Here is a 15,282-nt window from a genome sequence, read left to right on the forward strand (position 1 = left end):
CCTCCCAGCCCCAGGTTAGGGATTTTTTATGTTCTTAAATCCCAGAATCATGTTTGGGTTTTTGCAACTGGAGCTGTGGTGTCACAATGCTGACACATACCATGTTTTTTCACCCAGTCCCCTATTTTTTTTCAGTGTTGCCTCTGTCCAGAGAGCTTTTTCCCTATGCTGTATTTGTTTGCCTCATCTTTGTTTTTTGCTGTTACCAAGTGTGGTTCATTGCATTGCTTTCCTTGCTGTTCTTTTTATTGATTTGTGGGTGTTTTTTGGAACTTTCCTTCAGTTTATCAATTCCGTTCATGACCTCCAGGGTGTTTCTAGCTTTTAACTGCTGGGCATCCTTTCAGGTTTTATAAAACTACTTTCTCTTTCATTGCTCAGGGCATTAATGAGAGGGATAAATAGAAGCAGACCTGGACTGAACTCTGAGGGGTTTTTCCCCTTGTTATAGGGAGTTGTTATTAGCTACTCCTAAAGTGTGCGTGGGGAAGAGTTGCTGTGGTTTTTGGTGGTTTTTTACCTAGTAGTGAGCCCTGTGCTTCATGAAAGTGAGCTTGCCTAGTCTGAGTTCCTCTGGTTTGCCTGACAGTGTTGGATGGATAGAGTGAAAAGCCTGCTTTAACACCACTTTTCTGTGCAGAGTGATGGGCAGATTTCCACAGAGGAGGATTTATGTCCCATTTTCTGACTCGGATGATTTTTCCAGAGCTTTCATGAGTCTCCCTCTTGCTGGCCCTTGCTATGATTAGTGTTGCTCAGAGGCAATCCTCTTGCTGCTCACCCCTGCTTTTCACCCAGAGCTCCCCTTGGGTAGCAGGGGGCAGTTTGTGTCCACAGTGTCCTGCTCCCCTTTGCTTCTCTGTAGGTCTGTCCTCAGGGAGAGCTAAGCTTCTCTGTATGTGACTAAGGCAGTAAAAATATGGTTTTCTCCTCAAGCAATTTGAAGTTCCTTGTGTGTGTGTGTGTGCTCAGCTCTGGGGGAAAAAATATTATAAATGATTTGTTCTGGAAAAATTAATTACACTCATTTTTAACCCCCAAACAGTGTGTCACTGTGGGAGCAGTTGCACCATACCTCATTCCACCAAGGCTCTGCTGGTCACCTCTCAGCTAAGAGGCAGGAGTTGGTTTATCTGAAACACCCTGAAGTGGAAAAAAAGTGACTGTCCAAACAGGACCAACTCTTAACCACTCCTGAGTTCTGTAAGTACTGAGCTGCTGTGTTCAGCTTTTTGCATTTTATGAGGCTTATCCTTTTCTGAAGTGCACTTCCACCCACTATACCATCTTCCTTTGCACCTTGGTGTAACTGTGGAGTGAATTTCAAGCCCCACTGAATACAACGACAGCACAGGGCACCTCTGTGCTTCTCATCTCTTTAACCTCTCAAGACTGATAGCTTGAGGTATTTGGCCACAGGTTGTGCTTCAAGGACATCATCAATGAAATATTTGTTCTCCTTTATTGATTCACAGCTGATGATGGGTGCCCTGACCAAATTTCAATTTCAGGAGAGAAAATTCAGCCTCCTAAAGCATTCATGTTGGTTTTATTGCATTTTTCCTTACTTCCCTCTGGGAGGGTGTGTGACGTAGTTAAATACTGGAAGAAAGATTGTGTTCCACTTTGGATTATGACTGAATCTCAGTGGTGGATAAATTGCATCCTGAGTCCAGTTTGCAAAGCCCTTTGGGCTTCATGGGATGCAAGAAGCTGTATTGTATTCTAGATGTGTGTTTGGTGGTAATTCTATGGGATTTTCAGTGAGCAGGTTGTAAGAGTCCTGATTGTACTGGTTCTCTGCACAGTCAGGCTCCTTGCCCAAATAATTCAAGAGTTGCAGAGGGAGGAAAGGGAAGGTGAAAGGATGATTGGGAAATCTGGGTCACTGGAATAGGTGGGAAGAAGCTGCCTGTGTTGTTCTGAAGGAGATGCTTAGCCAGCTATATGCCTTTAAGGATCTAAAGAAAGGTCAGGGTTTCTTTAACAACTGCCTGCTGTAAACCCCAATAGTTTATTTAATGAGAGTTTCTAAAGGTTTAACTGTTGGTTTTAGAATTTTTTTTCAAGCGTGCTGCCATAAAATTAACTTTTTCAGTGCAGAAAGCTTTAATGTCTTCCATGTTGGGCTCATTTGCAAGAAGTCTATGCGCAGTTATTTCTTATGTACCAGCTAAATCTATCAGCCAACAGATGTCAAGTGTAGCAAAAATGCTATAATAATATTATGGTCTAATAATAGTTATAATGATTCTAATTACCTGGTGCAGCTTTTGAGAGAGGCAGACTCAGAAATTAGGGCAAAGTAGGTGGTTAACCTTGAGCTGCAGAAGCACTTTGAGGTGCCAGGGCTGTGCCCTTTCCTTCCTATCAAGCAAGCCATTCCCTTTAATGCCCCTCTACTGCTGTATTTTATCTTTAGGAAGGATCCAGAGCTTAATTTTTTTATATTCCAGCATTTCTTCCCCAATCCTTGCCCTGTGCTGTGTGTTGTCCTGGGGCCCCAATACTCATCCTGGCTTTGGGACCAGTAAGGTGCCGTGTAATGGCTCCCCTCTTGCTGCATTTTGATTTTGTGATGTGAAGTTGGTGAGATTCACAGGCAAGGATTCTTTCTGCAGGGGCAGCCTCACATGGGCTGAAACTTGGCAGCTTCTAATGATTATATGCCAGGCTGAACGTTTTTCCTCTAAATAATAGATTCAGCATGCTGATGAGAACTCGGCAGGACCTACGGGAATTCAGCTGTCGGTTGCTGATCCTTGACACGGGCAGCAGATGTGAAATCTTTTATCATCTCCCTGTAAAAAGGATCCAGGGGTGCCCTCACAAGGCTTTTTTCTTCCTTACCAGCCTGCTTATAGACTGCCGTGCTCTGCTTCTTCTGAAAGCCCTGCCTCCCAGTGCCATGTGTGCCAGCCCACCTTTCCCTGGGGCTCGCTGCAGTCAGACCTCTGCCACCTTCAGCCTTTCCTCTGGACAGGTTTGCCTTCCTGCAGGAGTTGGTACCTCTGTTGGTGCCTCAGCCATGGAGATGGGGCTGTAGGAGCTGGAGGGCACAGCTTTTTTCAGGCTGGGGTGAAGGAGGATGCAGTAAAGGGCTGTGCTGGTTTAGGGGAGATGATCTTGCGGAGTAAATAATTTGTCAAAGAACACTTGGCTTTGTCCCAGATGCTATTAAGGAAAAGACAAATCTTGGATCTCTTCAAGCCTGAGCTGTAATGCTCATGCAATATTCACTTGCTTTTTAACATGCTGCTTTGATTTGTTCACCATCAGGTGTTACTGCTGTGACCAGCGCTGACTCTCGAACTCGCTTGTGCTTTTACTTACCCTGAGAAACCAGAGCTCCCTTTGTTTTCCACTCCTGGTAAATATTAGCAGCCTATTTCTCATCCTGCCACAAGAGCACCTTTCTGCATCCCTTTTCTCAGCCTGGATTTTCACTCATCTGAGTTGCAAAGGTTCCCTTCCCTAAGACCTGTGCATATCCAGGTCTCCAAAGGACACTTAAGGGAATGTGTAGGTGCAGTGTGAGCCCTCCTGCACCTTGGCAGGCTGTGCCAGCACCCCCCAGACCCTGCTGACATCCTTGGGGGGGTGTGGGGGCACTGCTCTTTCTGCTCACACTGCCAGTCTCTTTCTTCACCTTGTTTCTAGCATGGAGATTTCTCTCAACAAGGTCTGGAAGAGCCCTCCAGCACCTCTCTGCCTCATTGCCTCCATGTTTCATTTTAGACTTCATCTATAAACATCTCTTTGCCCTTGCTAAGCACTGCATCTCTTAATTTCTCTCTGCTAGAGTATTATTTAATTTGTAAATGTTCGAGGACATTATTTGAAAAATATGATATGAAGCTGTATTTCATTTATTGTAATGATCCACTAATGTGGGCATATTTCAAAGGCAGGCTATGCAGTGCTGTGGGCTTTAATTAAATTTTGTTTTTCAAGTAAGCATCAGTAGACAGACAATAACAAATGGTGGACAATATGCATACTGAATAAACTCACTCCATTTTCTTTTCCAGGTCTGTGGAAGTGAGAATGTATAGCCCTTAAAATATACTGGGCCTGCACATGACTGCTGCTTTACTGCAGTTACTCTCTTTGGAGGGAGGTTGTGGGTTTTTTTTTTTTCCTTCTTACTCTGACTTAATTAATTTTCTTGATCTTCTCCTGCCCACAAAAAATCCTGTTATGCTTTGGAGGATTTCCAGCAGGGTGAGTGAGGTTCTGCTGCAAGCTCTGGGCTTAGCTCTGAATATTGTGTTGCTTAATTCATTATGGCTTGTGGGGGGGTTACAAAACCCAAGGGCTGGGTATGAGGTCCTGGTTCCTTGGGTGGGAGATGCTTGTCTTGTCTCCTCTGGCTGGGTGTGGTGTGTGCCAGCAGGGGAAGCAAAACTGATGTTGTTGCATTTGACAGTGTTGTACTCAAATCAGGAATAAGCAAGTGGCTCTTGAGTGTGTTTTGTTCCTTTTCATCCAGAGAGTGTAGGGTAATCGAGTACAAAATGTATGCAGGGAGAAGCTTGGGAAGCCTGTTCAATGGCAGCAGGAGGCTGCTGGGAATCATCATGGCACTCACAAGTGTGGCACTTGTACAAGTGTTCTTGGGGTAAACAAAGTCATGGGATGTAAGCAGGCTCCTTTGGGTTTGTGCAGAGCATGGCTTGAGGAGCAGTCAGGTTGCTGGCTGGAGCATCGCAGGGTTCTGGCTGGTTTCTGGTGGGTAGTGCAAGTGTTTTTCTCTCTGTGTTTGGGAAATTCTCCATTGTTTAGGAACATAACTGGAATTTGCTGAGAAAAGCAGTGGGGGTGCCCTGAACTCCCACAGCACTACAGCCCTTTGATTTCTCTCTGAAATCTCTCCAAGTCAGAGGGCTGAAAAAAAAGGTAAATTTCTCAGAGGATGGCCCCCTGTCCTCTGTTCAGAGCTGTGAGTTCAAGCTGTGTCCTGGATTGATGCCTAAAGCTTTGCCTCCTCAACCTGCCTGCAAATAGATGCCTGGTACTGGCTCTGCTCACAGCCTGCTGACCTGTGCTGGGTCACTGTCCAGAGAGCTGCTGGGTGGAAATTGGAGCATGGAAAGCCTGGGAGAGGCTGTGGGAACCTGGCTCTCACCTTGCATCTCCGCAGCTCTAAGTGCCTGTAAAGCCTGGCTGTAAATGACAGCCTTGTGTCTGCTAACCTCCTCCTCCAGGAGCTCTCAGTTTAACACTTCCTGCGTGGTGGTGACAGTCTGTGTTTTGCTCCTTGTTGGAAGCTGTGCCACCAGCATGCTGCAGCTCTCCTGGTGCACGTAGCCACGGATGGGGTTGGTGGTGCTGGATGAGGTGCTCAGAGGAAACAAAAATCCTCTCCAAGTAAGGTTGGCAAGATGGTGCCCTGTGCTTGATGCCAGTCCCTGTGGCTGGAGAGGAGTCCTGCTGCAGATAAAATGGTGCCTAAATAGAATTTATCATGAAGCATCAGATGCTCTTTAAATAATTTCTGGGGAAAAAAACACGTGCAGTTGAGGTTTGTGCTGGTGCTGCCAATACCAAGGGGAATGTCCTGTGCTTGCCACTTTGTTCTTCCCTTGTTCCTTGCTTTTGGCTTCCTGATTTTTCCCTTTTTTTCTTTGTTGAAATATGTCACTGGAGGGTCTGTTGCTGGGGTTTGGGGCAGGCAGTTGCTTTTTGGCACCTCAAGGCAGTACCTTGTACTTCTCATCCTCCCTGTGGAGCTCCTGCCTGTCTCCTGTTCTCTCCCCCTTTGAGCTTTGCTTCTCTGTCTGCTGGTCAAGCTCCCCCCCAGGAACCTTGGGCACACAGACTTTTCTGAGGTCATTATTTATGTTCTGTGGAAGGAGCTGTTTTTCTGGCCACAGTGGGGCTGAGGTGTCTGACCCCAGATGTAGCACACTGGCATCTGGAATATTTGGAGATCCAGTGGCTGGATCCTGGGCTGAGGAATTTGCCCTCTGTGCAGAGCAGCAAGCTCTTGAGCCTGGTTTTAGCAGGGGCAGGCCAGTGATTTGGGTTCCTCACTTTACTGGCTGGCATGATCCAGTCTTGCTTCCTGAACACCTCTGTAGGACAAGCAAGATGCTGGGCTGCTGGCTGAGGAGTGTGAAGTTTCTGGACAATGAGGAGCTTCAGCCTGGCATGGTAATTCGAAGATCAAATTCTTTTTAAGACTGGAGATTATCAATGCTGCCTCGTGCAGGAGTGCAGATCCTGTTGTAGCCGTGTCTGTTAAAAATGAAGAGGGTGCTGGTGTGTGTAACACTTGGTTCTGACACAGGCCAGCCAGGTTTCTTGGATTTCTCCTCTGGAGTTTGGCAGCCGTCTGCTTTGGGGAGTAAAGTGGTCTCCTAAGAGTTTATTTGGTCTGACACATGACAAATTGTTTCTGCTGGCAGGGACTGGAGGTGCAGCCTGTAGCTGGCAGCTGGGGAAGCTGGGGTAGGCACTGCCTTCCTCCTCTTCCTCCTCCTTCTCCTCCTCTTAGGAAGGGTCAGCAGAGGGAGTGTTGTTTGAGCCCACCTCCCATTCCAGCTTCCTTTATGCTGGTTCTGAAATTGTGCCATTTGCACAATTATTCATGGTGCTGATGTGCTGGGTGTTGCTGCAGGTGCTTGCTGTGGAGGGCAGGAGGGGAGAGCCTGCATCCTGGAACTGGACCCAGTTGCTATTAAAGACACTTTAAGTGTCTTTTTAGGGCATCCTTTTAGCTCTGTAATGAGGAGTGGGTTATTACATTCCTCAGAAGAATAAAAAGTACACATCCCCTGTGAGGTACTGTAAATAGATTTTATCTGTTCTGTTACCTGCAGTTTCAAGGATAGGTTCCCCAAGCATTTTAATCTTGTTTTTCAGAGTTGTCTCAGTGTGAGGAATCACTTCTGTTTGTGACTTTGGGAAGAATTACTATCGTCGTTAATTTCTTCTCCTTCCTGCTGTCCATCTATTATTAATCCTTCTGAGAGAAAAAAAAAACCCTCTCTAAATCTCCACCAAAACTGATTTCTTGATTAGAAAGCGAGTTATCTGTGCTAGAAATGTGTTTTTTGAGTGAGCATCTCGTAGCCCTGTGTGTCCCTGGACCCATGAATGTGCCAGCTCCTCCAGTGCCCTCAGGAAGCACTGCAGGCACATGGAGCCCCCCAGATGCCCGGGCTGGCTCTGTGCTCTGTGCCCTACAATTAAGGAAGAAAGCCCCCCAGGCAGCACGTTTCTGGGCAGCAGAGGCACACCTGGAGCACTGGGGAGGCAGGAGGCTGCAGGTCAGGTCTGCTCAGCCACCCGAGTGGTCCTTTGCCTCCTGAAGTGCTTTGCCTGCAGTGCCTGGCTGCTGTTACGAAACAGAAATTAGAGAGGACAATGGGTTCATCAGCTGATCCTCTTTTGTCCTGCAACTAAAAGCCAGTTCAGAGATTTTTGTGGAAGTGCTGTTTGCTTTGGTCCTTTTTTTGCTCTTTCTTTAAGTACTGACTGAAAGAGCTGGAGACTGGAGGCCACTGTAATTATTATTTCTTCCTGAACAGCAGAATAATTTTGCCATTTAATGCATAAACGACAGGGTCGTTGCCTCAGGAAAAATACCTCTGACCCTGATGCTGCAAACCCTTCATCTCCCTGCCTGGTTCTGGGTGCACTGAGGTTTCTTACTCCTTGGCTTGGGGTCAGTGCCAAAACTTGTCTCCACGTGTGGTGTCTGCAGCCACTGGAAGCTACTGGGCTGAGGTCAGGCCGTGTGGCAGCTTTTCCTGAAAGATGTTTGTCCTGAAGGTTGCTGCACATCTCTTCACTCCAGGCAAGTCTTAAATTGGTGCAGATCAGCCCCTGTGCTCTGCTATGGACTTGAGGGTGCTTGCTGGCCCCAAGGCTCTGTGGGGCGAGGGTGTCGTGTGTGCAAGAGCAGCTGCCAGGAATTCAGATAGATGCTTTTTTGCTTTTTTTTTTTTTTTTTTTTTTTTTTTAATAAATAATAAATGATAAATTGAGTTTTGTGATCTCTGAGGTGTGCTCTGCTGTTGTGTGCTCCCTCTGAGTGGAGCAGAAGGTTCCTCCATCCTGGAGCCAGGGCTCTGAGGAGTTGGAGGATCTGAGGACTGCTGGAGATGCACACCGCTGCAGCCCCGGGACTTGGGGGTCTTGTGGAGCCAGGTGGAGGGTGGCCCCCTCTGCCAGGATGATGAAAGCCTTGCTAAGACCTCAAACCACCCAAGGATAAAGCTGTACTCTTGCCCTCTGGAGAGCAATGTTTTCTGTGAACTCTCAGGGATTCATTAGGCGTATTTAACTGAGAGACTCAGCGACGTTTAACATGAAACTCCGTGGTGTTGTTTACACAAACAACAGGGTCAGAGCTGCTGTGGTCGAGTAGGAGGGGTGATGCTGGCTTTATCCATAAACGACCCCAACAGCCCACTCCTCTGGCCCTGTGCAGAGCCATGGCTGGTGCCAGTAAGGTGCTGAGAGCCAGGCCGGGTGCTGCCGTGCTGTCCCCGGGTACACCCGTGCCCTGCTGGTCCTTGTGCTGGCACCCAGGAAAGACCCACGTTAGGTGGTATCATGGCTGAGCTGCTGCTGGAGGGGCTGATGTTAGCTGGTGGCTGAGCAGCTAGCCTGTAGGGGTTATTAATATTTATTGTTGCTATTTGTTAGTGGTGCTTATAAAAGTTTCATGATTGCACAGTAGATTCCAGGCTCTGTAAACACATTTCTAACCCTGGTTATCTTTCTCCTACCTCCCCATGCCAATACTCGTGCCCGTGTCCTGGTCCTGGTGCTGTGGATCAGAGCTGCCTTTTATTCCTGCAAAGCTGAGAGCCTCTCACTGCGTGGGTGCTCTGTAGGCAGCCAAACACGGGAAGGTGTTCCTACAACTTTTCCCTTGTGTAGGAGTGTTTTTAGCACACCAGAGCTGAGTCCTGTTAGGAGTAAATGATGAGAAGCAAGCAAGAGAATAAACATGGATTTTTTTGTTTTAATTTTTTTTTTTAAAGCAGTTTCATAGTTTTAGTCAATGGGTGTGTCTGCAAAGCAGCTGTGCAGCAGGGTGTTTGCAAACAAGGGTGCTCGCTGTCCTGTCTGTCACTGTGCATGCTTTGTGCCCAGGCTTTAGGCTCATTGTTATTATTTTACTCTGTTTTTATTATTAATTCTTATTCAGATCTAGCTCTTTGGTCAAGCATATTCAGGTGTCTTCCAGAATCTTTGCAGTTTTAGTATTGGCTTTAATGAGGAGGAAATTTTACTCCTGGCTCCTTTTGGAAGTGTTGCTGATCCAGATCTCTCTCTGTGGCAGGAGTGTGCTCAAACACATAGAAGAGCAGGTACATTAACCTGTGAAGCAGGTACATGGTTGTGTGTCCACCCAAACATGAGTATTTCCAGGCTGGCTTTTTCCAGCTTGGTTTGTGAGAGCCTTTGTGTCTGTGCCTCTGGGAAGAGGACAGCCCGGTCATGGCTGCAGGTTGGTCCTGCTCAGTTGTTTGGGAGCAGAGGGTTCTGCAGACCTGACTGTAATGAATGGAGAAGGGAGGGTGTCCTGTGGCCTCCTAGTAACCCTGCCTTTGCCCACCTGCTGTTTCTTCTTACTCACAGCCTTAATTTTGGATTAAAATCTTCTCTTTCTCCTACTGGTGTAGCTGCACAGTCGTGGGAGGAGGAGGAGGGGCTGCTGGCCATGGACTTTCCCAAGGCCTCTGATTGAAACTGCTCTGCACTTCAATAGCAAGTCAGCAAAAAACAGGTGCTTGTTACAGACTTGGGGACCCTATTGCTCAGAAGAGGAAATTTTCAGGTCAGGTCAGCTAAATTTCCTTCTCATTTTCTGTTGTGTTGCATCTTAGCACATCATGCTGGCCTTGGCCACAGGTGCCAGTGGCATTGCAGTGACATTGTGTTTGAACAGGGATTTTGACACTGATTGTGGTGTGTCCTGAGCACACCTCTTCAATCAGCCATCCCAATTTACACGTCTGTCTTCAAAACAGTTCCCTGAACTGCTATGGCCTGGCAAACTTTGGCTTCAGCCTAAGAGACTGTAAGTGCTTGGAGGTCTTTGTCACCAGTTCAGCTGAAGGGTGCTTGGGCTGTGTTCCCCCCTATCTTTCATTGGGGATTGGTCTCCAGAGCTGCCCTGGTGCTTGGCAAGGGGACCTCTGTGAGTTGTTTGTGCTCTCGGTGCTTCCATTACCTCTGGCCTTCTCGACAGATACCATGCAGACTGTTTTGCCAGGTTTATAATTCCCATGCTGCTCCCTGGATGTGGACAAGGATTAGTTTATTGTAACACCAGAGCCCAGAGAGCGGCCTGAGGAACTCTCCAGGATGTCTGTGCTCAGTCCTGGAGCAGTGGATCAGAATTCAGATGAGGCTTCAGATGGATTTATTGGAGTGGCACAGGGTATGCAGCATGGGCTTTGGAGGAAGGACATGAAAGGGTGGTGTGTTCCTAGCAGGACAAGGCATTAATGAAATATATTCCTCTTACTGACTTGCTTTGAACTGTCACCTATGGCAGCCACATCATGAGGCTGTGCAGCACTTACTGATGCACAGCCAGGAAAATGAGGAGAAGTGTCCTTGCTAGTAGAGAACACAATGGCAAAGCTGTTGTTTGGGTGGCTGCTGGTGTAGGATGGGGTTTTCTGGAGCTGTGGAGCAGAACCTCCCTGTGCTGTGAAGCCAAGAACAGCATTTGGAGGCTTCTTGGAGTGTGACCCTTTGCTCTTTTTCTCTAGTAGCTGATTTTCTTTGACATAAAAGGACTGGTAGGGAAAAAAACCCAAGAGCCACTCTGCACATGTGGAATCTGTGCTCTTCCTGTAGCTGTTCTAGAGCTGACAGGCTGCAGCTGTACCTGGCTGCTGCTGCTGGATCCAAAGTAATGTCCTTAAATCAGAGCAAATGCTCCCCATACAGGTGGGATCATGGCTGCCACCCATTCTGCTCTGCAAGCTGTAAGGGTTGTTTCTAAAAATGCATTTTATCCACAGAACATTTGGTTTGGAAATCCTTTCACACCCTCTGTGTACGTCGGTCTCGTAACGAGATGTCAGCCTGAGCAGGCTTCTCTCCTGGAGCTTCAAACCCCCATGTTTCACATATTAGCTCCTTCTGCCTACCTGGGACCTAAGCAAACTGCTAATTGTTGTGCAGATGTCATATTCCAGGCAGGCATGAGGTTGTAGGCTTTAAAGAGGCTGTACTGTCATTTGCTTCCAGCCTTCTCAGTACACGTGAGCTCTATTTTTATGGGAGTGTGCCTTTTCTTTCAGCCACTGCTTTGTTGAATTTCTTTTTCTTCTTTTCTCTTTTTATTTCCAGGCTTGCAGGTAAAGTTTTGGGGATACATCTATTTTTCATTATTCCAGTTTTTCCACTTTTTTTCTTTTTAGTTATATATATATTTTAAAAGTAACTAAAAACCAACCCCAAAACTGTTTCCTAAGTAAAAAAGTAAGCAGTTTGTTCTAAGGTGAAGTGAGGGGAGGTCTGTATGTTTTGTCAGTCTCAGGCTGAGGTTCTCCCTGTGGCATTGGCCAGGAGGGGACATTGGTCTGGTGGGGTTTGAGTCCCTGAGCTCTGCTCTGGATTTTCCAGCTCAGGAGCCTGGGTGTTAGAGTGGCAGTGCCCCAGGAGAGAGGTGGAAGCTTTGGCCACAGGGTGTCTTTGCCTGTCTTCTGAAAACAAAGAGCTTGCTTCTGCTTTGGTTGTTCTTTGATAAAGGCTTGTGGGTGGTTCTTTGACCCTTTAGAAAAGAGAAGAATGTCTAAGGAGGGTATCAAGCTCCAGGTCAGAAACACAAGGTAATATTTTCATGAATGATGTGATTTAAGCAGTGGAACTGACACGAGTTGCTGACCAGCTGTGTCAGAAGTCCAGATCTGCTCCAAAAGCAATTAAAGGCAAAACCAACAATTCAATTAGTGTGGATTTGAGTTTGAGAAGACCCTGGGTCAGGCGTTTCTGGGAGATAAAGAAGTGCACGAGATGTGTTACTATTTGTGCTCCCTGCTCTGCTGCTTTTCCCTAAATGTCCACCACTGACCAGCATAATGCAGTGATTTTTGTTTCTTTTTTTTGACTAAAGCAAAAAAACAGGAAGAGAGGGAAGTCAAGGAGTGCGGAGACACAACAGCAGTAAAGGAATGGAAGGAGAGGACTTCATTCCCTCTGTGTCCCCCAGTATTTTGGGGGAGAGGCCCTTCAGTGGCAGGAGCTGGTGTTGATTGTGCCTTTGAGCATATTTTCTGCTTTGTGGAAGAGAAGACGGGTGCTTCAGGGAAGTAAAAAAATGTGCCATGTGATGTTACATCCTGATGGACACCAGGGACACAAAGATATTTAGGACTGCATGTATGGGAGGACATTCTTTAAAACCTGGATAGGAGTAGGAGCAGACTTGATGGAGGGATGAGTAATGAAGGAGTGTTTGAACGGAACTAATCAGTCCCATCTTCTTTCAAAAGACCTCATTTAGTTTAATTTAGCAGCATGTAAATTTAGAGCCAATCAAAGGAAATACTTCTGCAGGCTGTGTGCTGGCAGGCTGCTCCATTCCCTACCCCAGCCTGAGCTGAAGGCTCAGGTTTGAAGCCTCGTGCTGTGAGGCAGTGAGGGCACCTGTGTGCCTAGTTCCACATGTAGGAATGGGGATACCACCTCCTTTCCAGGGGGACTGGCAGCCCCAGGAGCAGGACCCTTTTTATTTGTCCCCTCTCTGTGGTCAGGCAGGGTGGCTTCATGGTGACAAATGTAGGCAGAGCTGGCTCCGGGGTTCCCAGTTCAGGTGGGCTCTTGAGCTGTAGGAATCATGAAGTTAATCTTGTTGATCTCTGCAAAATGTTGTTTCCCTCAAAAAGAGACCCCAAATGGATTTAGGTAGCCCCCTAGTCCTTTGATGGCTGATACTTATGTTTAATTTGAATTAACACAGCTACTATGGGCATAAAAAGCCTTTGTGGGGTTGCACTGATTTTTATTTTTCTGTGTTGTCATCCGTGGTACCAACACAGTGATTATAGACAAGACTTGCAGATCTCTGTATTTTCCAGGAGAGATATGAGCCCCTGCAGGGTCAGTATAAGCTGCTTTGGCATTGTCACTATCTCCATTAGCAGTAAAATTGACACCCCTTGCGGTCCCAGGGAGACCCACCTGCTAACACCTGGAGGTGTTGTGTTTCCTGCTGTGTTGCATCCCTGAACCCAGGCTGCATTGCAGCTTGTTGTGTAAAGAATGCTGAAACCTGTCAAACCATGGACTGAAATACAGCTGGTTTTGTTTCTCTCTGCATTTCAGGCAGGTGGCAATGTCTCACTGGGCCCGGCTCCTCTTCGCTGCCGCCAAAGTCAACCTGCTGGTCCTGGTGCTTCCTCTGCTGCTTTCCTGGTCCAGCCTAAGTGACAGAGTTCCCGTAAGTGTTGGCTGAGCCCACTGAGACCTCTGCTTGCAAAGAGGTGTCCAGCCACCAGAGTCTCTGCTGGGGCCACAGCCGTGCCTGAGCCCTGGGTAGGAGCAGCTGGGGTGTTGCAGCAGTGGGTGAATTGCCTCTGCTCAACTCTGAGTCTTCAAGAACTGCTTCAAGAAGGGCTTCTTTCTTAAGACTGCTTGCCTCCTCCCAGGAAATCTTGAATATGCTCAGTCCAGAGGGTTTGCAGCAGGAATGGTGCCGCTCGGGCAGCACTTCTGTCAGTTTTTCTATTTGGAGTTGTCACATGCTCCCCTCATGGCACGAGGCAAAGCTAATTATGTGGTCTCATTGAGAGAAGAGTGGAAGAGGTGGCCTCAGGTTTCTGACTGTGCTTCTGAGTCAGTGCAAGTGAGTCAGGCTTGGAAGAGCATCCTTTCAGGTCCCTGCATCCTACGTGCATGGATTCTGCCCCTTGCAGTGTTGTTCTGAAGCAAGGTGGGGGGATGCTGCCTGTCCCTTTGCACTTGTACAGCTCTGCAGAATTCCCCCTGGTCTGGATTCTGCTGCTGAGCCCCAGGCACCAGGCCCTGCTGGGGAGGGATGTTTTTTAGGTCAATTGATACTGTGGCTTAGAACAGTGGGTCAGCAGGAACTCTGGTGTAGGGGATGAGTGGCCCCTCACTCCTGCCTGTGGATTGCACTTTGCTGGTCTGTCAGTTGTGTGATGCAGCTGCCTGGGGGCTCTGCTCTTCCCTGGAGCAAATAGGAGGGATAGATTGCAGAATAAGGACTGTAGAGCACTGCTTCCGACCCACCTGGAGCCATATCACAATGAGATAATTTATCTTTATTTCAGGGAGGGAGGGTAGGAAGCTGGAGACAGTGAGCAATCCTCCCAGCTGGAGAGCAAGCTCTGGGACAGCCACCCAGGGCCAGGTGCCCGAGCTGGCAGGCAGCCTGATGCTGAGGTGCAGACAGGATGAGTGCCACGGGTGGTTAAACTCTCCCATCACCTGCTCTGCACTCACTGTGATGGCTCCGTGGTGGCCACCTCCCTCCTTTATTGCAAACAGACTGCAGGTTGTCTCAGACCCTCCCTGCTGGGGCTGTTCAGATTATTGTGGTTGATTTCAGATTGATACAGCGAGGAGGCTTTGCTGTCTTAAAGGAAATTTCTGTTCTCTAGAAAACATCTTTCTACTATTTTACTTACGAAAAACACCCCCCAAAATTCTTCTACTTAATTTCTGCATAAATGAAGAATTGCCTGTGTGGTGTTGCCCATTTTTGTGCCAGAAATACTAATGAAAATGGGGTATTGCAAAGCAGTTGTGGGCCAAGCAGTGGAATTTAAATGAACTGAGTCACATCTTTTTATCCTTACTGAACATTTGGACCACGGCATGGGCAGAGCCAGTAAACAACCAGCCATCTCCATTATGTGTTTGAACAGATACAACAGTCAGAGACTTGTTGGTAAATCTATGGTGGCCTGTATCATTAAGCCCCTCTAGGATAATAATATACTAGTGTAAATAAGCTAAATAATAACTGCTCTGACTCATTTATTTTAGTCCTGTTGCATCTGGGCTCAGAAAACATTAACAGTGATTTTTATCAGTAGAAATTTTATCAGTATCCTTTTATGCTTATGATTGTTACTGAGTTTTAACCATTTGGCATAATTTCATCAGTCTCAAGCCTCTGATACACTTAGCAAAGGCAGGAGTTTAAGTTCTGTTTTCTAGTGTATTTCTGAAATTTCAGTCCCTTTTGACAGAGACAATAAAAACATTCCATAGCTTTGTCAACCATCTTCATGTGTTACCACTGTCATTGCCAATGGTATCTGTTTCACTCTGGCT

At 47.1% G+C, this 15,282-nt stretch overlaps 1 protein-coding gene across 2 annotated transcripts in view; it reads left to right on the forward strand.

The window, feature by feature from the left end:
- Window positions 1-1,063: 1,063 nt before the first annotated feature.
- The window catches only part of SIL1 (SIL1 nucleotide exchange factor), an 80,441-nt gene continuing 66,222 nt past the window's right edge, over window positions 1,064-15,282 (forward strand). The window contains exons 1-3 of one of the 2 annotated variants that reach the window (XM_071758739.1): window positions 1,075-1,203; window positions 4,032-4,120; window positions 13,306-13,420. In XM_071758739.1, the coding sequence (XP_071614840.1) occupies window positions 13,316-13,420 (105 nt within the window). In that variant the 5' untranslated portion in view covers window positions 1,075-1,203; window positions 4,032-4,120; window positions 13,306-13,315. Of the gene's footprint in view, window positions 1,204-4,031; window positions 4,121-13,305; window positions 13,421-15,282 lie in introns of both variants that reach the window. The other variant, XM_071758738.1, reaches the window with a different exon arrangement.

Source organism: Heliangelus exortis, chromosome 15 (assembly GCF_036169615.1).
Source record: "Heliangelus exortis chromosome 15, bHelExo1.hap1, whole genome shotgun sequence".
NCBI lineage: Eukaryota > Metazoa > Chordata > Aves > Apodiformes > Trochilidae > Heliangelus > Heliangelus exortis.